The sequence below is a fragment of the Mustela nivalis genome (genome assembly GCF_964662115.1).
Source record: "Mustela nivalis genome assembly, contig: HAP1_SCAFFOLD_748, whole genome shotgun sequence".
NCBI lineage: Eukaryota > Metazoa > Chordata > Mammalia > Carnivora > Mustelidae > Mustela > Mustela nivalis.
The window spans coordinates 204,596-228,529 of record NW_028135915.1 but is presented as its reverse complement, the minus strand read 5'-3'; the positions used below and the strand labels follow the sequence as shown (position 1 = coordinate 228,529).

At 45.3% G+C, this 23,934-nt stretch overlaps 1 protein-coding gene across 1 annotated transcript in view; it reads left to right on the top strand.

Annotated features, from left to right (window-relative positions):
- The window catches only part of LOC309857463 (voltage-dependent calcium channel subunit alpha-2/delta-3), a gene marked incomplete at its 5' end in the record, with an annotated part of 317,946 nt that overhangs the window by 117,722 nt on the left and 176,290 nt on the right, over positions 1-23,934 (top strand). The window contains 3 exons of the mRNA XM_082750156.1: positions 10,814-10,945; positions 18,916-18,976; positions 19,075-19,225. Of these exons, the coding sequence (XP_082606282.1) occupies positions 10,814-10,945; positions 18,916-18,976; positions 19,075-19,225 (344 nt within the window). The remainder of the gene's footprint in view (positions 1-10,813; positions 10,946-18,915; positions 18,977-19,074; positions 19,226-23,934) is intronic.

Sequence of the window (23,934 nt, the reverse complement as noted above, 5' to 3'; positions counted from 1 at the left end):
ACAGCAACGGGAACTAACACGCAGTCCTTCCTTGGTCCTTCTCAAGGCTCACCTCGGATCCCCCTTCTGCTGACCCCAGCCCTCCAGCTGACCCGTCTTTCCTTCTTCCTCACTCACAACTCACCTTTCATCCCTATGCACCCCATCTTTCTTACCCACAGCCAGTTTTTCAGGCTCCTACCACTGTGGCAGCCCTTAAAAGCAGGGCAGAGCAGAATACAGATTCCTTCCCATGCCCTGCCCTGGTGACCCCTAGGACCCAAGCCAGACTCAAGGCTGCGTGTTGTGTCTTTAATATATAGCTCACAGCAGAGACGGAAGAGCCTACTCTTGCTTGGTCTCCCCGTGTTGAAAACAAACACCCAAGTGCAGCTCAGCTGCATTTCTGCTTGTAAATGTCCATAATCCCCTTATCTCCCTGTGTGGGATTTCTGGGCTCTCTGCGGGAGGGGTGTGCGAGCCTGCCGCCCCACTGCCTTCCCCCAGCCCTCTGTTCCCTCTGCTTCCCTGCTCACACGCACCCCCCACTTTCTCCGGCCTGCAGCTCTGTGTCTGCCCCAGCAGTATCCCTGACAGCTCCTTAATTGCTACACGCATTTGTGTGGTTCCCTGGCAATATTATATTTCAGACCCTGTCAGGGTACCTGCTGGCCTCGGGCTTCTGTTTATATTAAATATCAATAAAAAGCAGATAGCATCAGTGTAGATGGCAGGCTCACAAAATCATATTTTCCTGGGAGCCAGGCCTGTCCAGAAGATGGAAGGAAGGAATGTTTAAATTTTGTTCTCTCTTCTAAAAGGTTAAAATGAGAGGAGACTTTCTGAGTGGCTATCAGGGACCGGTTCTTACCGAATGATGGCGGCTCTCTCATCTCTACTTGGGTCTTGTCCTTTATTGCGTGTGACTTGTCATAATATCAGTTTTCTCCAGAATTAATTCTTTCTGTCCCCCTTGCCCTCCCTGGAACATAGGACAAGGCGTCACATACCCTAAATATCGTTAAGGGCTTATTGACGAAACGGGTGAGATTTCATTTGGCTTTGCTTTGAAGAGGAGTGTGTTTGGGGCGGAGGTCCAGGGCTGGGTGGCTCTGAGTCCCACATCCATTGCCCTGCCCTCCCCTACGAACATGTTAGTCCCTCAGGGTTGTGTGGCCTCCCATCACTAGACGTGTCGGCTCATCTTTTGGAAGGAGCGCAGGCAGTCCCAGGAGCTGTGAATGTGCTGGAGGATGAGGCCGCAGGGCAGCTGGCCCCTGTGGACGCTTCGCGGCACCCAGAGGGAAAGCCTTGCCGAGGGTGTGTCATACCCAGAGGTGGGGGCGAGGATTTCCTGTTCTTACGGTTGCTGTTCTTTCATGCCGCTTATGAATAACTTCTATCAGTGAGAGGCGTCCCGCAAGGATGGCTGGCAGGGATGTATGTGCTGAAGACTCTTCAGTGGTAGCAAATCTGTGGCAGGCTGGTTATTTGGGGACACACTTTTCTCTGTTGCCGTCAATAGAGTCTCCCGTTTGTGCGTGATCTGAGGAGCATGCCAGCTCCTCTGGGTGGGGGCCGGGGGACTCCCTCCTGCCGTGGAGCTCAGGAGGACTGTTGTCGGGGTGCTCTGCTGTTGGCCACACCCCGCAGGGATCCCTGGGACAGGGAAGGAGAGGGTTCCTGGCTTGGCTGTCCGGGCTCAAAACCTGGCCCTCCCATGTTTGCTGAGCCTGTTCTCGGTCCATACCACTGGGTTTCTCTCACGGCCATCCTAGTGCAGGCCCCATTATGGCCTCCTTGAAGGACAGCAGGAGCCTCGACACACTCATTCCACCCTTGCTCACTTGCCCCTGCTTGGTCGGTCTCCAGAAGGCGAGGTGTTACCACCCTCTCTTCAAACCCTCCAGGGATCATCACTGTTCTTGAGATCCACAGCAGACTGCAGACAGGGGTCTTCAAGACCCTGCTGGGTCCCCTAGCCCTGACTCCTCCCACCCATTGTGGGTATTTATACTTGCAGCTGACAATCCCAGCATCACCTTGCCCCTCCCCCTCTGAACGCCTATTCATTCTGAACAGAGATTCCAGCTTTGCCAAATTGGTGCTACCAGGACCTTCCCTAAGAGCACGTTTCCTAACATGGTGCTTTGCCCCTTCCTATACTAATCATGACTATAATTTCATCTATAATGAGATAATTATTGGGTTCTCTGCTTCCCACACTGGTCTGTATGCTTCATTGGGTTAAAGGCCATGACTGGTTTTGCCCACTGCTATATCCCCAAATCCTAGCATAATGCCTAGGCAGTCAGCAAATATTTTCTGAATGAATGAATGCAGCCATGCTATACCTAGTGCATGATTTCTGCCCTTTAGCCAGCTTGTCCAGTGGTAGTAGAACTAGCTACTACAAGTGGAATAATTAAAAGAGAAGAAAGGAGAAGCCTCAGTGAGCTTGACCAGGATGTGGATGTTGATGGATGCTGGAGGCTGGACAGGAAGTGGATTTGAAAAGGGATCCTGGGCCAGAACAGAGCGTCGTGGGGCACCAGGCAGTGGGGTGCAGTCTCTGTGTGATGGACTAGCAGTAACTGCCGATGCTTCTAAAGCAGGCTGAGTGGTCGGGCCGTGTTCTGCGGCACAGATTTTTGAGCGAGATGCTGAGTTCCGGAGAGCTGCTGTGAGGGTCTTGCAAGGCTGGTGTTGTTCTAGTACGTTCTGATGGAAAAAGGGTAACTCTGTGCTAACCCCATCTCTGAACCTGTCAGCCATGAGCTTGTTCCCTTTCCAACCAGAGCAAATTGTCAGGAAGGAACCAGGCTCTGGTTCTTCAGCTTTTTGTTAGAGACCTGAAGGGAGACTCGGTTGGTGGGAAAATAATCTCTGACACTCCCATCAAAGGAGGGGTTTTGAATTAGTCAACACCAGCTTAACTGCGATCTATAAGAAAATGCTGCTTTAAAATCAGAAGTCCCTTGAGATGTGCTTATCTTCACTCTACAGTGTCTTATCCAAGATTTTATGTCTTGTAAGTGCCTCCTCTGTGAGCAGACCCCAAATCCAAATGTTGATGGTGACCAAAGACCTTACCTGGTGGCTGGGCAACAGAGAACCCAAGGTGGATGATTAGGGTTAGCTCTTGTAGAGGGCTCCAAATTGGCCCCCAGCACCACCTTCTCTTCATTCACCATGTCCTCTTCAGCTCACGCACAGGTCCTGAGCATGAGGTGCAAAGACGCTATGTCTGAGCAGGAAGACACCCTGATCCCAGCCACTTTCTCCAGAGACCACCCACTGCATTCATTTGCTGACCTCTGGGGACGGGCAGCCTGTGGCAAGCCACATATTACCTGGTGTCTAGAGCAGGAGTTCCATGCTTCCCCTTTCTCCCACCCTCTACCACTGTCTGGGAAGCAGTAAATGAAGTTCAAGGCCTCTGTGCAAGTCAACCTTCACTTAACAGTTTAGACAAGGAACTTAGCTAATCTCTCCCTTGGACAAAGTGATGTACTGGGGAAATGGACCCTGGTGCTCTGAGGGTCAGTCAGTTTCCACAGGTAGAAAATGGGGTAGGAAGAGTAATTTGTGGCTGTCCTGCCTGGGACACGGCACATTGCAAATGTTCCACAAATGGCAACCTCTGATGCTGTTGTCATCATTGTGATACTTGGATTTCTATCATATAATTTTCCTCTTCTTACCATCTCCAACAAAGACATGGGAATGGTTTATTCCAGAAGGATAAGAAGTAACAAGGAGGAAGAAAGGCGAGTTTTGCTACAAAATTTAAAATACGTTAAGAAGCACTTGGGTGGCTCAGAGGGTTAAGCCTCTGCTTTCAGCTCAGGTCATGATCTCAGGGTCCTGGGATCGAGCCCCTCATCGGGCTCTCTGCTCAGCGGGGAGCCTGCTTCCTCCTCTCTCTCTCTCTGCCTGCCTCTCTGCCTCCTTGTGATCTCTCTCTCCGTCAAATAAACAAAATCTTCAGACAATTATTTCACATAGCAATGTTATTAAGGCAGTCATTTACTATTAAAAATATGTCTTCTCCAGTACCACCTTCCTCCAGTAGCTCACAAAAGATATAATTTTAAAAAACTAAAATATGTTAAAAGAGAAAGGCTAAAGTGGATAGATTTAAGGCAAAACAAGCAAAATAAAAAAACAAGTGGAATCACTGATGTGAAATCCCTGTGGAGAATTAATGCTGATATCTAGCACATGGAGATGACAGTCTGAGGGAGTCTAGAGCACCTTCTAGCTTTTGCCAAAGTGGTAGGTGTGTTTTCCTTTCCTTTAGCTTTCCAGATCCATGTAGAGTGGCTCAGCATGGGACCATCAATCCCCCTCATCCCTTTGGTTTTGGAATTGCCAGCAGTTGGCTCCAGCTTTGTGAAGAGCACCCTGCATTTAATATCTAGCATGTCACTAAGTTTAGAGGAAGGGGAAATGTTTGGCAAATAAATCTATTTTATAATTCAACACACTTTAATGGCTATTTTCCAGTACATATAAGTGCTTGATAATTAGCATCAAAAATAGTCATTATTTAATCTATGATCTATTTAGAATGAATGAGAGAGATGCCATTTACTTGCTGAAATGGGAGACATGAAGACTCTGCAGCCATTCTCCTCTTGTACAGGGTCCAATGTGCAGCACTGAGCAAGGCTCCTGTGTGGGCTCCGTACACCCAGCCCTCCCTGTGCTTGTTGTGATGTCACATCCAGGAGACACACATCTTCAAAGACCTGTAGGAAAGCCTCAGACCCTTCCTCCAAGCTTGTTTGAGGCAGGAAATAACCCTTTTTACAAGGGCCAACTTTAGAAACCTCGTTGAACGTGAATTCAGACCCTTCAAACAATGGTTTTGGGGTGAATGGTAGTTTATAATTCTATATTTGCCTGTAATTATTCACAGACACTCAAATTCACTAGAAAGGATCTGTATTTTGTGATAGAAAATTTCAAGTATAAATTAATGCAGTGCTGCTCATTCCTGGAGAATAAATGATACCGAGAATAAAGATGGCATGCGTATCTAGGGACTAAGGTCTGGAGGAGAAACTCAAGTGCCAAGGCATCCATAAAGATCCTGACTGCTTGAAGGAAGTAGGCTCTGATGGCTGTAGATTTCAGAAGATAAGAAATTTGATTTTTGAACCATGAATAAAAATGTGGTGGGCCTTGGCATTGGCAGAGCACAGATTATGGCTGGAAAACATATGCCTGACCGGAAACTGTCTATCTGCTGACTTTCACCATGGCCTGCTCACCTTGCCAGCTCCACCTGGAATGTTGTCCCCTTGCTTATGGGACTCCAGGGGCACTCACTGCCTTGCTGGTCCTCAGGACCCAGGTTTCTTCCTGCCTCAGGGCCTTTGCACTTGCTTTTTGAACTGCACGTTCAGTGCACTTGCATGTGTTTTTGAACTGACACCTTCTCAGCATTTGGGTCTGTCCTCAAAGTGGTCATCTTGGACCACCCGATTAGAGTAATTCCCCTTCTCCTTCCCACACGTAGTGACTTTCAGCCTCCTGTCCCTTTTTATTTTCTTCATCCACACTCATTTCTATCTGGAGTCCTCAGTTATTTGCCCACTGTCACCCTCCTCAGACGGAAATGTCAGCGTCATGCTCTGTCTGGTTCACTGCTGGATGCCTGATGTAGGAGGTGCTCAGTGTATGGTCGTTGAATGAACACGATAATTGGAGAAAGGGACAAAGTGGCATAGGTTGTAGTCTTACCTGGATAGCCCTGGGGCAGCTGAACTACCTTGGGTGGGGAGTTGGGGACTCACCCCAGAGCTGGTGTGCCTGCTGACGGTAATGGAGTCCTCCCGCAGCTGAGTACCCTCTGTGCCTTGTCTCAGAAGCCTTTGAGCAAGAGCTGCTCTGATTCCCCTTCTGCCAATAAAGACACTGGAGCTTGTGGAAGGTAAGTCACAAGCCCAGCGCCACTGACTAACACGTGCCAAGCGAGGTCTCATATCCCAGACTCCCAACTCCAAAGCCTGCATTTCAGACTGGTGTTCTGCACGACCAGGGTGCTGCCCAGGGATTCTTGCTGCAGAGAACAGGGATGGAAGAAGTGGGGAGCTCTTCTTGGGACTTTATTTATTTATTTCCTTGTGCATGGCATAAGTAATGGCCATGTTTATGGACAATTTTTGGATGTGTCAATTGCAGTGCTTAGTGCTTTACATCCATTAATTTGCTTCAACCCAAAGAGCTGATTGACTCAGGAGGGTGGACCTTCGGATGACAAAAGGGGCTGCTCATCCGAAGATACAGAACTGAAATGGAAAGGTGTGTGAGTGTGCAGGGGAGTGTGCAGAGAGAACATCAGCCTTCTGTAACATCAGGCAACCCCCATGTAGCAAATGCAAAATTTTGGGGGGATGGGAAGCACAGGTGAGAGCAGTTCTTCAGGTGGAAATAAAAGAAGGGAACTATAAGTGTGATTTGGGGGTGGGTTGTAGGATACATCATAAAAACAAAGCAGGCATGTGTGAGCTACTTTTCAGATACAAATTACAAATTGATCACAAAGGTGGTGTGGGACTTTGGTCTCTAAACATCTGCTAGTCGTCTGTTCTACTAAAAGCTGAACATCTGATAAATCTCTGACTGGCGTCAGAGGTAATTTAATGTCTCAGAAGGTAGAGGAAGCAGAAAGCAGAAGTGCTATTCCTGAACCTCATTTGACCACCATGAATAATAAGTTGGTGCTGAAAGGACAGAGACGTTGGAGGAAATGGCCAACTGACTTGGAGTTCACTTTACTGAGCAGAGAACACTGGGCATTGATATACACTGGCCATTCAGGGAAATGATTTTAACCCACGTGAGAGCATTGAAGGTAGGAGCCATTGACAGAGACTGGGGAGAATGGTAAGCTCATAGAATTATAATGCAGACATGAGAATCCAAATTGTTTCCATTAAAAGGCTTTTAAACATCCTTCACTAAGAAAAAGGCATACAGTCTATTAAACTCAGATTTTAAAAAGAATACATACAAACTACAAAATATGGGTATAAAGTTATGTAGCATAATTAAGGGAGTATGAACCATGGAGTGGGTCTAATGGTGGCCCCAGAAGATATGCCCAACCCCTAACCTCCAGTTCATCCTGCAGATGTGACTTTATTTGGACATGGTGTCTCGCAGATATAACGAAGTTAAAGATTTTGAGATGAGATCATCTTGGATTTAGGGTGAACCCTAAATCCAGTGACCGATTTCTTTAAAGAAAAGAAGATATGACACAGAGGTACACAGAGGGAAGGCCACGTGTAGGTGGAGGAAGAAACTGGAGTGATTTCTCCAAAGCAAGAAAAACTAATGGCTGCTGGTGACCACCAGAGGCCAGGAGAGAGGCTTGGAACAGAATCTCCTTCAGAGCCGCAGAAGGAACCCATCCTGCCAATACCTTGATTTTGAACTTCTGGTCTCTGAATAAATTTCTGTTGTTTTGAGTCACCGAGCATGTGGTAATTTGTTACAGCAGCCACAGGAAGCTCATACAGTACATTGACCCCCTAAGCAGATTAGCAGTGGAAGTGGACCCAAAGCTCGGATTAGTCTAAGACTCCTGAAAAACCCTAAATGAGGCAGTGGGGAGCAGGGCATTTTAAACAAAGTTTGACAGAAAATACAACCAAGGAAAAAGGCAAACTTGCTGTTTAGGAGGATGCTGATGTTTTTGCAAGTGACCTTAAGAAAGCACATCTGCTCAGCAGCCGTAGAGGGAACGTGCAGCCGGGGTGCTGGTCCAATGTCATGTTCACCTTCCCCACAGTAGAGAGTGGAAGGAACTGGGGACCTGGCCACATGTGGTGTGATATGAGGCACTGAGCCTTTGTACTATGTCATTTTTGCTTTCTCTCAACCATGTTGGGAAAGTGATTTTTAACTTCTTTAAAAACCCAGATATTTAGGTGAAGTCCTCATTTTATAGCATTAGCATTTTCCTGTTTCTCTTTTTCATCTCTCTCTCTCTCTCTCTCTTTGAAAGGTTTATTTATTTTAGAGCAAGAGAGAGAATAAGTGAGCAGGGAGAGGAGCAGAGGGAGAGAGAATCTCAAGCAGACTCCTGGCTGAGCACAGAGCCTTCCAGAGGGACTCTGTCTCAGGACCCTGGGATCATGATCTGAGCCGAAGTGAGGAGTCAGCCGCTCCACTGAGTGAGCCACCTCGGTGCTCCTCCTTTTTTCATCTCTTAGAGGACTAATAATCAATAGGAATTCGGGATTTTCCATTTTATTAAAATGGCTTGCTAAGCAAAATTGTGAAATGAACCCACTGTGATTACCTCACAAGCCAGAGGACATGTTATCTCAAATAACTGATCAAATAGGTGTGTGTCACACAGCCCTCATTTTAACTAGACCATATATTTTTAGTGATTCTACTTCCTTTGTTCACCATGCCCTGGGAAGATCAAAGCCCCCTTTTCCTTAAAAGGCATAATTTCAGAGGGAGATTTAGTGTCCAAATGATTGGTGAAATAATCCTCTGACCATTACCATTCCTTTTGCATTTCTGAAGGAGCTCACAGTCCCCCAAGGGGCAGTCTTAGGTTTCTAGACAATCTGAGGGCATGGGTAGCCTTCTACTACCCCCAAAGAAACCACAGTCAAGAAAATAAATGCTTTAACTAGAAACTGTTTGACTCCTTAACATGTCGAGACAGTGAGTGAGTGAAATGGAATTTTTGCTTCTAATTGTGGAAAGTTTTTATATGATGGCAACATAATTGAGGCCATTGATGGAGGAGGCAAGAACCATGGAGTTTTCAGTGTCATTACTGTATTTACCTCTTTGTGGATTAATTTAAGTGGATTTTGAAGCAACGAGTGAGTCATAATAATTATTGTCAAGCTTGCACAGGAACAATAAAAGGTTCCATTTTCCAGGATTGTGAGGATAAAATCTTTCTCAAAATTACTTTGTGGTCAAGGATTGAATTGGTTATTTTCACTCTCCCAGCCAAAGATGTGGTTTATTATAGTTTATAAGAGTTTGAGCACTTACCTTTGAGATAAGAGTCAGAATCCCACTTGTCTATGGAATCCGGGTAAGTGATCTAAAAGGATAGTCAGGTTAGAGGTAAGACAATACAAGACATCATGTCTCTCCACTGGGTCAGGCACCATTTTGTGGACTCTGTCTCATACAACTTCTGATGAGCATCATGGGGCAATAGGCTGGCAATGGGCAGGCCACTGTGGAAGAGGGATGGGGTACTCTGGCCAACAGTGAGTTTTCTTATTACTATACCCAATGCACTTGAACATTTCCAGAATGATTTTGCTCATTCATTTACTATACCACTTGAGGAGGAGAGTGACCAAATCTGTCTTCATCTCCTCCTCTCCCACCCCCGTGTAGAATAGGGGAATCTTTGGAATAAAGATGCTATGGTGGGATTGCTATGATGTGGAAGCCCACAGGGAATTCTGGTGAGGGCACTGGAATCCAGGTGAATGGAATTGCTACACAGATGACTCTGTGAAGGCCTTTTGCCATCTGTCCTCTTCTGTAGATGTGCTTAACCTTCCAAACAGCCCTTTAAGATGGGTATTATTATCCTATTTTACAAATCACAGATCAGAAGCTTTGTCATTGATCAGTGGGTGCTTTTAGGAAAGAACCTAACCTCCTGATACCCTGTTTCCACCTGTGACGTATGGAGGACAGCAGTGGAACCTGTCTTGGAGGGCTGTGGTAGGGGTGACAGGAGGCGAGCTAAGCACAGTGCTTGCACCACAGGAAAGACTCAATAAAGGTTTCTGCTCCTCTTCCTCATCATTAACATGCTCACCTTGTCATTTTTACCCTCATCATGCTGGGACTGGGTAATGATCTCCCCTCTTAAAGGCATGTTGCTTTATGTGGCATCATTTTCAAATAGGATCTCCAGTAGTTTGAAAAAAAAAAAAAACGTGGATGATCATAAAGCATCCTTAGTGATCCATTCAACCAGTATGCAAACAGTACAGTACAGTCTTATTTTCCTTCTTTGTCTTTGCCCTTCGTTCTTATCAATGGGCAGAAGGCAAGGGGTTCTCTTTCAGCTACCAAGGGTGAGGAAAGATTTGTTCAGGGGATCACAAGAGTAGAAGAATAGACAGTTGTCTGGAATCTGGTGAACAACCTTTGTTTTCATCCATTCATCCATCCATCCATCCATCCATCCATCCATCTCTTCATGCATCCATCAATGTTTGCAATCTCTGCCACGTACTGGTCAAAGGGGTACAGGAGAAGACCGAGGGAACTGGTTCCTGCCCTCCTGGAGCTCACCATCTGTTGAACAAAAGAAGTAGAGAGATGTAGTTATGTAATTCCAATTTACTTACTTAATTAATTTTTTAAAAAGAAAACGTTTAAGTCAGAGGTGGAGAGAATTGGAACCCGGACAGTATTGGCTGAGGTCATCGCAGTGAGAGAAGACACATTTTTCCAGTTTTTAATGCTGGGTTCTGACTCAGGAGAAGAGAAGGTGGAAAATAATGCTGAGAAGGCCTCTCTTTGCTTTCTTAAGACCTCTGTGCCCTGCAAGGTTGAAAGTTACAAATGGCAGGGACGGGTGTTTCAAGTAAGGAGTCACGAATGAAGGCTCCCGGGTGGCTGTGGGGGCTTGGGCAGGATAAGGAAGTGCCAATGTATGGAATTCCCAGGAGCTGAACATGGGGGAAGCTACATCTTTCTTCACAGATTTCTGCAAGATGAACCTCACGCTGGTATAGGCCAGCTCTGAGAGATGCTGGCCGGGTTCTCTTTCGCTCTGGTTTGTAACATTGGTCTTCCCTTTCTTTTTCAGACCCAGCAATCGTCAACGGGGTTTATTGGTCAGAATCCCTAAACAAAGTTTTCGTGGATAACTTTGATCGTGACCCATCCCTCATATGGCAGTACTTTGGAAGCGCAAAGGGCTTCTTCAGGCAGTATCCAGGTGAGTATCCCTGCCTTGAGACTTACGGAGATTAATGATCTTGTGATAGGTTTTTTTTCATGCTCAGGGTTAAATGTCTTTCCCTCCCGTTAAGAGAAAATGAAAGATTAAATTCTAATCAATTAAATCTCTTGTTAGGGTGCAGATAGGCATGGGAACATGGCATCTGCACGCGCATGCGTGTACATGCACAGGAGAGTGCGCACGCGCACACGCGCCATGCCCCGCGCACGCGCACACACACAGGCATTTAGATCTGCGTATGGTTTTCACATCTTTCTCAATAGAGCAGTTTATAGAGCTGCCACTAAAAATGAGGCGTTAGAGCGTGAAACGCACCATATTTGATCTTTCTGGAGGAGAGTTTGCTTTTATTACTATGAAACTACTACAAATTCCTCTTATCGTCGTCGTCGTTCCTGTGGAAAAGAACAAGTCATCATTGGGCTGAATTAAATTCTAACCCAAGGTGTAAGAAATGGAAAATTTGAACTTGGGTTTCCCCACTCCAGAGCTGACCGCCCTCGGAGGAAGACCTTGGGATGACCCAAGCACCGCTGGGGTCAGCGACTCATCCTTGGGACCACCAGTCGCACCTTCAGATGGGTTTGTCTGTCAGTTTGTCCCTCATACCTTTGGAGCAGGTGTTCCTTCGGAGGCCTCCCCAGGCCTCTGCTTTGCAATAAGAATTTAATTCTAGCTTGGTTTGAATTTTAATTAAGAGAGGAAGTTTTAATTTTGCTCACAAGTTGTGAAAACAGGACTCGAGGCTACAATCGTGCCAGCATCACAGCTGCAGAAATTAACAAGCTCAACCTAAAAGAAGGAAAAGACGCCCTGCATAATCTTGGAGCAATTAAGTGGAGTCTTTTATGTTTTCATTAAGTAAGACTAGGCACCTGATGTCTTCCCACTTTGAGGCACAGAGACCGTCAGCCTCCGCCTCGAGGAGCTGTTTGCCCTGCACACAGCATCTGTCCCCCAAGACTTGCCTGCCAAGTGTCTGCTTTGCCAGATTACTCAACATTTCCCAAGAGCCTTGTTCAGCAGGGCATGCGTGGTTCCTCCTGGAGCTCACGGAAATTTAAACGATAAGCATCCTAGTAAAGATAATGTTATAATAAACAGTGGTCTATTAAAGTTTCAGTGTCACCAAATTGCAGTCTGCTTTGATAGCCTCAAGAGAGTAAATTCAATGCTGATGTTGCTGAAAATCAAGTGTGGTAGGGGGCTGACCCATTGAGGAAGCCACAGGGAACTCTTACTATCCTACCATGGGGCGTTTGGATCGAGGAGGAACTGATAAGAAGAAACCACAGATCATCCGTTGTCTCCATTAGCAGGAAGTCCTCAAACTATGGTCATGAGGAAATTTGAAAAAAAAAAAAAAAATGAAAATAAGGAGGTACATTAGTCATCTCAGACTGCCATAATAAAATACCAGAGACTGGATGGTTTAAATAATAGACATTCATCTGTCATAGTTCCGGGGGCTGCTAAGTCTAAGATCAAGGTGCTGGCAGATTTGGTTCTTGGTGAGAGCCCTCTTTCTAGCTTGCAGATGACCACCTTCTCCCCATCTCCCCACATGGTAGAGAGTAGAAGCTCGGGTATTTCTTACTCTTTGTAGGAGGGCTCTAATCCTACCATGGGGGCTCCATCTTCATAACCTCATCTAAACCTAATTATCTCCCAAAAGGCCCCACCTCTTCACACCACCAAACAGGGTAACGTTAGTCTTCAACCTATGAGTTTTGGGGTGAGGTGTGGTGGGGGTGTGCATGACAAACTTCTCTCCATAACCAAAAGGAATCCTCATGAAGGTTGTATGTTACAGGGGAGACTAATTTAATTTATATAGAAGGTTTTTATCAGTCAGAACAGTGGACTGAGAAATGCTTCCCATTTTTATGATATTTGTAGCAGAATTTTCACTTTATAAAATTCTTGCATCTTTTCTATGTTAATAAGGACATGAGTCACTGACCTCCTAAGGGGTTTCACTACCCTGATAATGCCTTGTACTCATTCGGGTGCTTGATTCTGAACAGAGAACACACCTCGTATCTCTTGGACATAAAATGATCATTAGAAAAGTGATCCATGGACATTTTTTAAAAAAGATTTTATTCATTTATCAGAGAGAGAAAGGGGGAGAGAGCGAGCACAGGCAGACAGAATGGCAGGCAGAGGCAGAGGGAGAAGCAGGCTCCCCGCTGAGCAAGGAGCCCGATATGGGACTCGATCCCAGGATGCCGGGACCATGACCTGAGCCGAAGGCAGCTGCTCAACCAACCGAGCCACCCAGGCTTGATCCATGGACATTTTTTGCTTAGATTTCTTATTTTCAGGATACTTCTTTCCATGTTTAGAGTGGTATAATATTGTGAATCAATGGTAAGGGTGCATGTCCTTAAACAGAAGGGATAGTTCTTCATTCTTACCTAAGAATGTCCCGAGTTCTTATTTTGTTCAAAACACTATGTGAGGTCCAGAGGAGAAAATGGTGAAACTGAACAGCTAAGATCTCTGCCCTCATGTAGCTCCCGCTCGTGGGGAATTGCATTCCTTCCCATTCCAGCTAGCTCTGGCAAGGAATACATTTATTGGCCCATGTAACTTGAAATCTAGGAAATGTGTTGTTTTGAGACACAGCTGGGTCCCAGTATTCAGCATTGTCATTTGGATTGTGAATATTTCCTTCCCCCTTTCATCTCCACCGTTCTCTATTCTGACCATGTTTCACTGGCAGGTGATCTCCTAGTGATGGTGAACATGGCTGTGTGTGTTTGCAGGAATAGTTTTCAATTATGGTCGCAGAGGAAGAGAGAGTATCTGACCCAATGTCTCAGATGAAAGTCCTGGGATTAGTCTGGTCTGGGTCCCATGCCCCCACCTCCTCAAGTGAGGGAGCCTGGGCAGTGGGAAGCTTAGCCATCTGAAACCATGGAGAATGGTCAGGATTACTATCCTGGAGGGGATCCTAAAGGAAGGAACAAGGACCACCAGGGAGACAGAGATAGGTGAGCAGGTCATGATGATACAGTGTGTTTCATGCTAAGATTGGGGAAATAGAAGATGCTAGGAGATCATTAAGGAAGACAGTCTCAGCTTCTGGAAGTAGGAAGATGGAGTTCCTGGAAGGGAAATTCTAGTAAACATCAGCCTAGTAGCATACCTGTCATGATGATTTGTCTTTCTGTATAGATTTACCTAGGCCTCCACAAATTCACCGAAGGTTCTAGGGGCATGTGGTAACACCTTCATGTGCTGCCTTTTGGATGATGTCATGTTCTATGTCTACAATGTCTGATATGGTTACGAGCATGAGAGATGTACCTGATGAGACTGAAAAACTAAAATGAGAATTTTATTGAACTTGATTTAATTTAAATCTAAAATTAAATTACCACATGTGGCTTGTAGCTATCCCATTGAACAGTGTAACTTATGGGAAGAGGCTACTGTGGGTCTGATACCCAGTTTCTGAGGTATTGGTCTACCTTTCAGTACCTATGTTACTGAAAGGTCTCACCAGAGAGAAAACTTCGGGGAAGCTCTTCTGAACACCGGCAACCACCACAGCAACAAAATACTAGTAAAGGGCCTGTGAGCTCTACAGGATTGGTTACTCAGTCCTTATCAAAGCTCTGTTTATTTGCGTGTCATCCTTGGGAGTCTTTGCTGGTGCTGACAGTATTAATGTCATATTAATACTTGTGCTGATAATAGTTGATAGCGGCCCCCATTTATTAAGCCCTGTGCTGGGTGCTTACACAAGCATTGTCTGGTTTAATCCTCACGATGATCCTGTGAGCTGGAGTTATTATAATCTGCATGTTACCAATGAAGAAACAGACCAAGAGGTTAACTGACTGACCAAGTCATACCAGCGGGATGGGAGGGAGTTGGTGATGGTGTTAATATTTTCACCACTTCTTCCATGCTTTGTTCCCATGGCAGTTCTTACTCTATAAAATAGGAACTCTTCCCTGTAATCCTGAGCCATCAGGCTTTCAATCCCATGTCCTTTGCTAGCATATCTGCCCCAGGAGAGTGTTATATGGCTATCACTCTGTTACCATCTTCAAGCCCACATATTCGTGTGTATTTGTTGAATGAATGAATCACTCAGTAGATCAAAGTTTACCAGATCTATTGACCTGTCACTGGTAGCAGCAGCCCAGCCTTCGCAGATATGGGAGAGCCACTGCTCCTCTGGGAAGCTGATCACTGGCTACTGTCTGGTGGGACTCAGTGACCAAGGGGGGAACTGGCGTAAACACAGTATAGAGCTATGGTCCCTTTCTTTTCTCTACTGCTCCCTTTTCTCCATGTCTTCTCAAGCCAATGGCTGCATCATGCCTTTTATTTTGAGATTCATGCCCCAGCCAACTAGGTGGCATCCCAAAAAGGCATATTGTCAATTCTAGAAATTATATAGCTCATGCAGGTGCTTCCTGGTTAAGTATTGATTTCCTGGTTCTGAAAGATTTGGGATGAGCCAACTATTATTTCTCTGGGATTTGAAGTTACTTGGACACATTCAAAATATCTGTGTTTACAAAAAATTATATACTGGAAAGTTGATATACCCTAGGGGAGATAGTACCACCTGGGACAGGGTTTCCTGAAGTCTGTCTCCTGAAACATTTTGTTATGAGATTGGAAAAGGAAGGGCTCAGTGGCCACTTAGCTTGTTCAATGCTGCCTCTGTGGAGCCAGTTGCAGAGATTCAAGGTGACGTCAACAGATTAAAGGCCCTTAGGTATCTTCCCATGCAGGGCATAGAAACCAGCTTGTTTATTCATGTAACTCACGCTAACACCCAGAGAACTTCTCATGGGACCACTTCATGGAAATGCCTATATAAGGAAAAGCACGGTGGGTGGGGACTTAGGAGACAAGTCCTAGTCACAACTGGGAATCTCAGGAAAATTTTTTGAACTCTGAGAGCCTAGAATCCCTGCTGTGTGTTGAAGATTTTGACCCAAGAGTCAGGTTTGGGCAAGATGGCCTTTCAGGGCCCATCCAGTCCTGACTTCAGTCAAGGTGTTTGACCTTTGCCACCTTAGGCAGCTATGCCTAAAAATGTCTCAAGGTGCTGTCTTCATCCCCACTCAATGTATACCTCAAATCCTCACCAGGAAGGGCCTGGGTCTCATGGTTCCTGCAGCCACCCAGTCTCCTTTCCTCTGGCATAGACATTCTCTATGCACAGCCATACCAGAATTACTCTAGTTCCTTGAACTTGATATGATCTCTCAACCTCAGGACCTTTGCACATGTCATTCTCTATGCCTGGGGTATTCTTATTCACCCTGTGGCCACCATTTATTTTTGTTTTATAAGCACTACCTATCTGCAGTAGGTTGAGAAGTGTCTCCCCCCAAATTTATGTCCATCTGGAGCCTCAGAATATGACCTAACTTGGAAATAGGGGTGGTACGTTGGGATGAGATCACAGTGAATTAGGGTGGGCCCTCAATACAGTATGAATGATGTCCTTATAAGAGGAGAGGAGAGACACAGAAGGAAGACAGAGACTGAGGTGAGGCAGCTACGAGTCAAGAAGCACCAAGGTTGCTAGGAACCAGCAGAAGCTGAGAAGAAGTGAGGAAGTGTTCTTCTCTAGAGCTTTAGAGGGAGTGTGGCCCTGCCAAGACCTTGATTTTAGACTTCTTTTCTCCAGAACTATGAAAGAGTTCTTTCCTGGTAAGCCACCCAATTTGTAGGACTTTTGTTATATCGGCTCTAGAAAACTGATACACCTTCCTTCTGCTCTCATTTGAAAGAAGATCCTTCTTCCCGTTAGAGATTGGGATCACCTTTTGCATCCTACCGTAGCCTCAGGCACTTCTCCTTTGTGACATCTCTGGTGCATGTGATTTCTCTTCATATGCCAGCTGGCCTGCTTGGCATGAGGCCTCCTGAGGGCAGGCAGGGGCCAGGCCTGTGTTTCTCAGTCCATCGCCTGGCAGAGTACTGGAGTTTGATGAACATTGTGATGACTAGGCGAAAGGCTCTGGGGTTGTCCCATCTGCTCCACTTTCCTCTGGAATTGTATCCTTTCCCAGTTTTCCCAACAGACAAATCTCCCGTCGGCTTTTCAAAAAGCACCAAGTACAGCAGTGCCTGGGAGGAGTTGCAAGCCCAGTTGCAGGGGAATGATCTCAGTCCAGAAGAAGAGTGTTGAATGTCATTAATCCCTTCCCTCCAGGCCCTAGGCTAAATGCTGGGGCTATAAGAAAGAATTGTACCTTTCCTTCTTTTTCTTTTTCTTTTTTTTTAAGATTTTATTTATTTATTAGCAGAAAGAGAGAAATCACAAGTAGGCAGAAAGGCAGGCAGAGAGAGAGGGGGAAGCAGGCTCCCTGCTGAGCAGAGACCACTCCCCTCCAATGCCGTGCTTGATCCCAGGACCCTGAGACCACGACCTGAGCCAAAGGCAGAGGCTTAACCCACTGAGCCACCCAGGTGCCCCAGAACTGCACCTTTGCTTGTCCCAATGTAGCATACAGGGATGGGGCTGTGATGGGGAGGAAGAATGGCCCAGTGGGGAGGGGTGGAGGATCGGGTACAGTCCTGGTCTAAGAACACTTACCACAATTCAAGAAACAAACATCCACTGAAGGTTTACCATGGGTCAACACATTAAAAAAGAATTCTCTTTATTGGGGTTCAAACTAGTGCTTTGTGAAATTGGAACATTACCTAGCCTCACCATGGGTATAATTTTATTATGTGTTGCTACCCTAACTATACTTGGCTTTTATACAAAGCAGTGTATTTGTTATTTTTAAATAAACTGTATTCTTGTCCCTTAGTGTACAAAATCATGTCAGATTTATTTTGTCTTCATTGCCGAATGACTCTCAATTCTCTTACTTCTGGTTTCTGATTTGCTATAGGAAACTCTGTAAATTAGGCCCATTTGTAGGTGAGGCATGTAGGTATAAAGAGAACAGAATAAAATAATTCTCTGTGTAGCAAACTGCCATCTCATAGTTTTCTGAATACTAATTTGGGGGTGATATCTCAAGCACATATTATTTCGACATGGTCCAAAAGTTGGTCATCAGTAACTGGATGGAAGACTCCCAGTGTTACCATCTGAGTCAGGATTTCCTCCTGTGAAAATCATTTTTCTGTTTTTCTTTTCTTCACTCTAAAGTCTGTATTTCAGATCTTCCATCCCTGGCAGCACCGACGGTTGAAAACAATGATTCGCTATCTTATTTTCCAGGCAGCAGCCCCTTTTCTTTTTAAATGAAATTTTATTCTTAACAGCCGGGTTGTAAATAGAGAATGTCAACCTTGGACCTATCCTGACCAATCTGCAAACCACAAGATGAAGGATATGGGATCCCATCTTACACACGGGGAAAACTCCCCAGGATTCAAAGCCTGAAATTCAAGCTTCTGCAGCATAATTAGGGTCATTTTTTTCTCCGTCTCAGTCTGGAAAGCCAGGCCAGTATTCCTGATTATAAATACAGAAGCGAGGGGAGAACAGACCTACGTAAATTCTGGGATGGAAATGTAGCGAGGCTTTCTACTCACCATGCAGCACACATTGCTTTGTCCAGACACAGGGACGTGGCCCGATTCTACCCAGAAGTCTATGAACGATGCTGCCAGGTCTAGCAATTTACTGGACAGTGAGAAAGACCACTGGCCACAGGAAGGGGCTGGAGTCATGTCCTTTGTTGACAGACAGCATGTTACTGAAGATGTGCCCATTCTCCATCAGGTCTTGGAGCAAATGGGCTAAGGCCATGTTTGCAGTACTGTTCTGCCCGAAAACACCTTCCCAGAGCTGGTGATGGAGTATGTGATGAGCTCTAACGCTGGTCGTTGCTTGTGATTTTTCACCCTGTCTGTTCAATCAGCAAAGCAGAGCAGCCTTGAAATGCTATGAATAAATATTTGAAGTTTCTGGGTTTCTCATAACTCCATTTTTCTTCTAGGGATTAAATGGGAACCAGATGAGAACGGAGTCATTGCCTTTGACTGCAGGAACCGAAAATGGTAGGGAATGGTCACTCCTCTTAGTTAACATTTTAAAAAGAGAGCTCATGGAGAGGCTTATTTTTACGTCATTTACACTTAATTTTCCTCTGACCTAGGTACATCCAGGCGGCGACTTCTCCGAAAGATGTGGTCATTTTAGTGGACGTCAGTGGCAGCATGAAAGGCCTCCGTCTCACTATTGCAAAGCAGACCGTCTCATCTATTCTGGATACACTGGGAGATGATGACTTTTTCAACATAATTGCTGTGAGTGCAGCTGTTTTGTGCTTTTTATGTACTCTGGGTTCATCCACTCTTGTAGCAGAAACCGGTTCCCATTCTTACTGCTTTTGTACGCACAGCATTGGATGTCCCACCCAAGATGAGGGCCGGTTAGTCCCGTGGGGGTTCACTGAACCAGGAAGTTCGAATGGCTCTCAGAGCCTAGGAGAGTAGTGGAGCACCATTTCCTCTCTGTACCTGGCACTCAGGCACTGTCGTCTGGAAGAGTAGCACCAGATTTGGTTTTCCTTGGGGGCCAACCTTTTTGGAACCTTGGGGAATTAGACCTTGCAAGATGGCCCTTAAACGGCTAGTGGAAATTAACTTTAAGCTAGATGAGTCCGATGACAATGATAGTAATAATAATCATGAGGCTGAAGCAAGTAAACTGAGTTGTCTAAGGCTCCCCAAACACTTGATCTCAGCTTTGGAAACAGAAGAGTCATTTATTAAGCACCTACTGAATGCTATTTGCATTTCTTTGTTCCTCACAGCAGCTCTCAGAGGCAGGAGGTGGTTTTTGGCATTTTCTCAGATGTAGCTGCTGGGGTGGAGAGGGTCAGTGTCTTGCCTGAAGTCCAAGAGCAGGGATGTGGGAGACCCAGAGCCAAGCAGGGCAGCAGTTTGCTTCCTGAAAAGGAGAATCGATTTCTGGTTTCCATCTCCGGTTCTTTTTCCTCTTCTCCCCAGTTCTGTGGTATGAAGTCTTTCCCACTCTTTTCCCAAAGATTAGAGTCACAATGAGCCTGCTTCTTTTCCCTGGGTGCTTCACCAGGTTCTCGTGTCTGGTGGTCAGCTGTGCTTTGCCCCTCACCTCTACCGAGGACGCCGATGGGCTGCAGCAGGTAGCCGAGGCAGCGCACAAGGGGACGGCGCTTGGGCTTTGGGGTCAGGACTTAGTTTGAACCCTAGTTCTGCCACATATAGCTAGCAGCACTTCTTGGGGCAAACCACATGCGTCTGAGCCATCAGCCCACCCCTGAAGTTTGAGTACTCCCCTTGCCCACACAGTTGCTGCCAGATTACCTGAGCCCGGGCACAGGAGGCCCCACACTGAGAGCAGGATATGAAGGAAGGGGTGTTATTTGAAGAGCCAGGCAGACGGGCTCCAAGCATGTGGTTCGTGCGGCTTCCCCAGGCTCCTGAGCAGAGTGCATCATCACGATACCCTCTCTCTGCGAGGTCTCTGCATGGGCACAATAGCTGCTTTTACTTGCGGGGCAGAGTTTGCAAGGGGAAGGGCACGGGGGTTTAAAGGACATTGGATTTCTATTGCATTGAGATTGCTTGACTTAGTGTCCCACCTGCATGCTTCTGATCAGACTGAGCAAGAAGGCACAGCTGCAGACTGCCCATGATTTATAACTCTCAATTTAAAAAAAAAAAAAAAAAAAAAAAAAAAAAAAAAAACCCTAAAGAAGAAAAGGAGGAGAGACAGAAGAAGAAATTCCGTGGGAGCAGGGGTTAGTTTATTTATTGTTTATTTATTCAGCTAGACCCAGTGCCTGGGCCAGTGCCTGGCCATGAGTGAGGGTTCAAATATGTGTTAAAAGAATCATCTCTACAGCCGCCTTGCCTACTCCTCCTTAGCATCCAATGTGGATGATCTCGTGGGGGCTTCCCCTCAGCTCCGTGCCACGTGGACTGGAGGCAGAGACACCACGAGGCAGAAGCCACCAGCTTGAGGTCACACAGCTAGAAGTGGCCCAGAAAGAACTCAGAACCTGCCTGGCTTTCCCTCATTCTGCTTCATGAGCAGAAGTGAAGACGCGGGCTCGCCCTGAACCTGCATGACCCCAGGGCACCATTCCTTGGGGGTGGGGGGAACGGGACTGTTCCGACAGAACTTCGGGTTTCTAAATCAAGCCAAGTTGCTCTAGTTCCCAGTCTCCTTGTGAATATGCAAATGTAGCTTGATCCCCCACATATCCTGAAGCATTTCCAGATAAGCAGCAGCTAATTTGGGCCTATCTTTCTTATTAATCTTTAATTACTCATTACAGAAGTATCAGAAATTAGCATAGTAAGAAGTGCTAACTAATTACATCGTGGGTCCTTTATCAGTCAGGATTTATTGTTCTGTTAACAAAACCAATCGATTGAAATAATCTCTGTAAGTTCATTAAGATATACAAACAGTGTCAACTCCATAATGAAGACAGAGTGATTAAGATAATTGAAAGTAGACATGCTAGTTATTTTAGAATAGTTAAGGGGAAAAAAGTATTTTTTTTTTTTTTGCTCCAAATTGTCCCCTTATATAAAGAAACCCATTAGAGGTCCCATTAACCCTCACCGTACATCTGCTTGTTAGTTTTCAACATAAATGATCAGCTTCGCGACTATTTACATAATTATTTTGATGAATAGGAAGATACTCTGAACTTTTTAAATTTTAAGCCTCTAGAGTAAAATCCATGAACTCTGTCCCCCTAATGGGTAAAAGAATGGATCAAGTTTGTTCATGAATTTGTATTTAAAGGCCTAGGTGGTAAAAAGCACCACTAATTAACAGTAACGTTTACACATTGATTGTTTTATTATAGGCAACGTATGCAAAAATTTTAAACAACTCTGAAAAGTTTCCCTTCCTTTGCTGTTTGCCATTGTTCCAAGTTCTAACATGTATAAGAACATACGTAATTTTCCCACAGCAATAGAATCCTATTTTCTGGGATATTCAGCAACTTGCCTCTATACTCATATCATAAGCAAGTATATTTGAAGGACAGAGCATTTCTTTTTTTTTTTTTTAAGATTTTATTTATTTATTTGACACAGAGAGAGAGATCACAACTAGGCAGAGAGGCAGGCAGAGAAGGAGAAGGAAGCAGGCTTCCCGCTGAGCAGAGAGCCTGATGTGGAGTTTGATCCCAGGACCCTGAGACCATGACCTGAGCTGAAGACAGAAGCATAACCCTCTGAGCCACCCAGGTGCCCCGAGAACAGGGCATTTCATCACCTCTAGTTGATGTTTGTTATTTAACCAGTCCTCCTTTGCTGGGTATCCTGCTGTTATGGGTCTGTTTTCCACTTGAGAGTGCTGCAGAGAATGAACTTGGGCATGTGTTTTTGTAGTGTTGGGTATGCTTCTACTGAATAAAATCCAGAAGTGGCATTGCTGCCCCAAAGGGTATGCACATACTTAGGTATTACGAGGATGTCCCTTAAATAGGCTGGTGTAATGCTTACACACTCAGAAAGCATACAGGCATACCTTGGAGATATGGCAGCTTTGGAACCAGCCCACCAAAATTTAGTGGGTATTCTGATAAAGTAAGACAAATGAAGTTTTTTGTTTCCAGTGCGTATAAAAGTTATGTTTACACTATACTGTAGTCTGTATGTGTGCAGTAGCATTATGCCTAAAAACAATGTATGCACCTGAATTTTAAAATACTTTATTGCTTAAAAATGCTAACCATCATCTGAGCTTTCAGTGCTGATCCCAGAGCACCATCACAAATATAATAATGAAAACGTTGAAATATTTGAGAATTACCAAAATGTGACAGAGAGACACAAAGTCAGTAATCACTGTTGAAAAAATGTTGCCAATAGCCTCCCTCTGCAGAAAGTTGCCACAACCTTTAAAAAAGTAACCTTGTAAAAAATCACAGTATCAGGAAGCACAATGAAACAATGTATCCCTGTATTAATCAGCTCCACCTGCTGTAACAAAATATCATAAACTGGGTGGCTGACACACAGAAATGTATTTTCTTACAGTTGTAGAGGCTGGAAGGTCCAAGATCAAGGTCCAGTAGGGTTTGTTTCCTGTGAGGATTCCCTTCCTGACTTGTAGACAGCCCCCTTCTCACAGAGAGAGGGAGTAGGCTTGGTAATGTCTCTCTTTCTACGAGTGCTAATCCCATCATGAGGCCTAGACCTCCGTGACCACAGCTAGCCCTAATCACCTGCAAAAGGCCCCATCTCCAAATATCACCACACCATGGGATAAGGCTTCAACATGAAGTTGGGGGGAGGGGTGGACACAAGCAGGCCATTACATCAATTGACGATTCTAGATAGTGGGTTGATAATTGGGAGATCTCCATGTGTATTCCCTGGAATTGTCTCTTCTCAAAGCTAAGTATGTTTCACCAGTGATACCTTGCCACATCATGGTGGTTGGTTGGTTTGTTTGTTTTTGCCACTACCTTATATTTCTACACTGGCAACATTGCTCTGGTAATATGGTGTATGTAGGTTTTTCTGCCTATTTAAATGGTTACTTGCCTCGGTCTAGAGGGATACCCCACTGGAGTCTCTTATAAGGGCAGGGGGATGGGCGGTCTGAAGCTCCGTCCAGAATGCCCTGGAAATCTGTTTGAGGGGCATTGTTCTTGTCGGCTGGATTCCATTTACGGGAGAGGACATTATCATTTCACCCTTCATTACACCGTCAGCTTTCTCCTGCTGGCTGGGTAGATGTGTGAGGAGACATTTCAGAGTTTTAGGAAGAAAGTAAAGAATACATTCTTGTTTTTCCATGGCAGAAGCCCTTTGTGCGTTGTAGGTATTTGTTTATACAAACGTACTTCATCATTGCCTCTTGGTTTTCAGGGCCATAATAGAGAAGGGAAGAGAGGGGGGTAAATAGTGAAAAAGCCTTTCCTTGGCCATTTCAGTCATTTTTGCATGTTTGCATGTTTGTGTGAAGCTCATTGACTAAATGCATCTTATATATATTA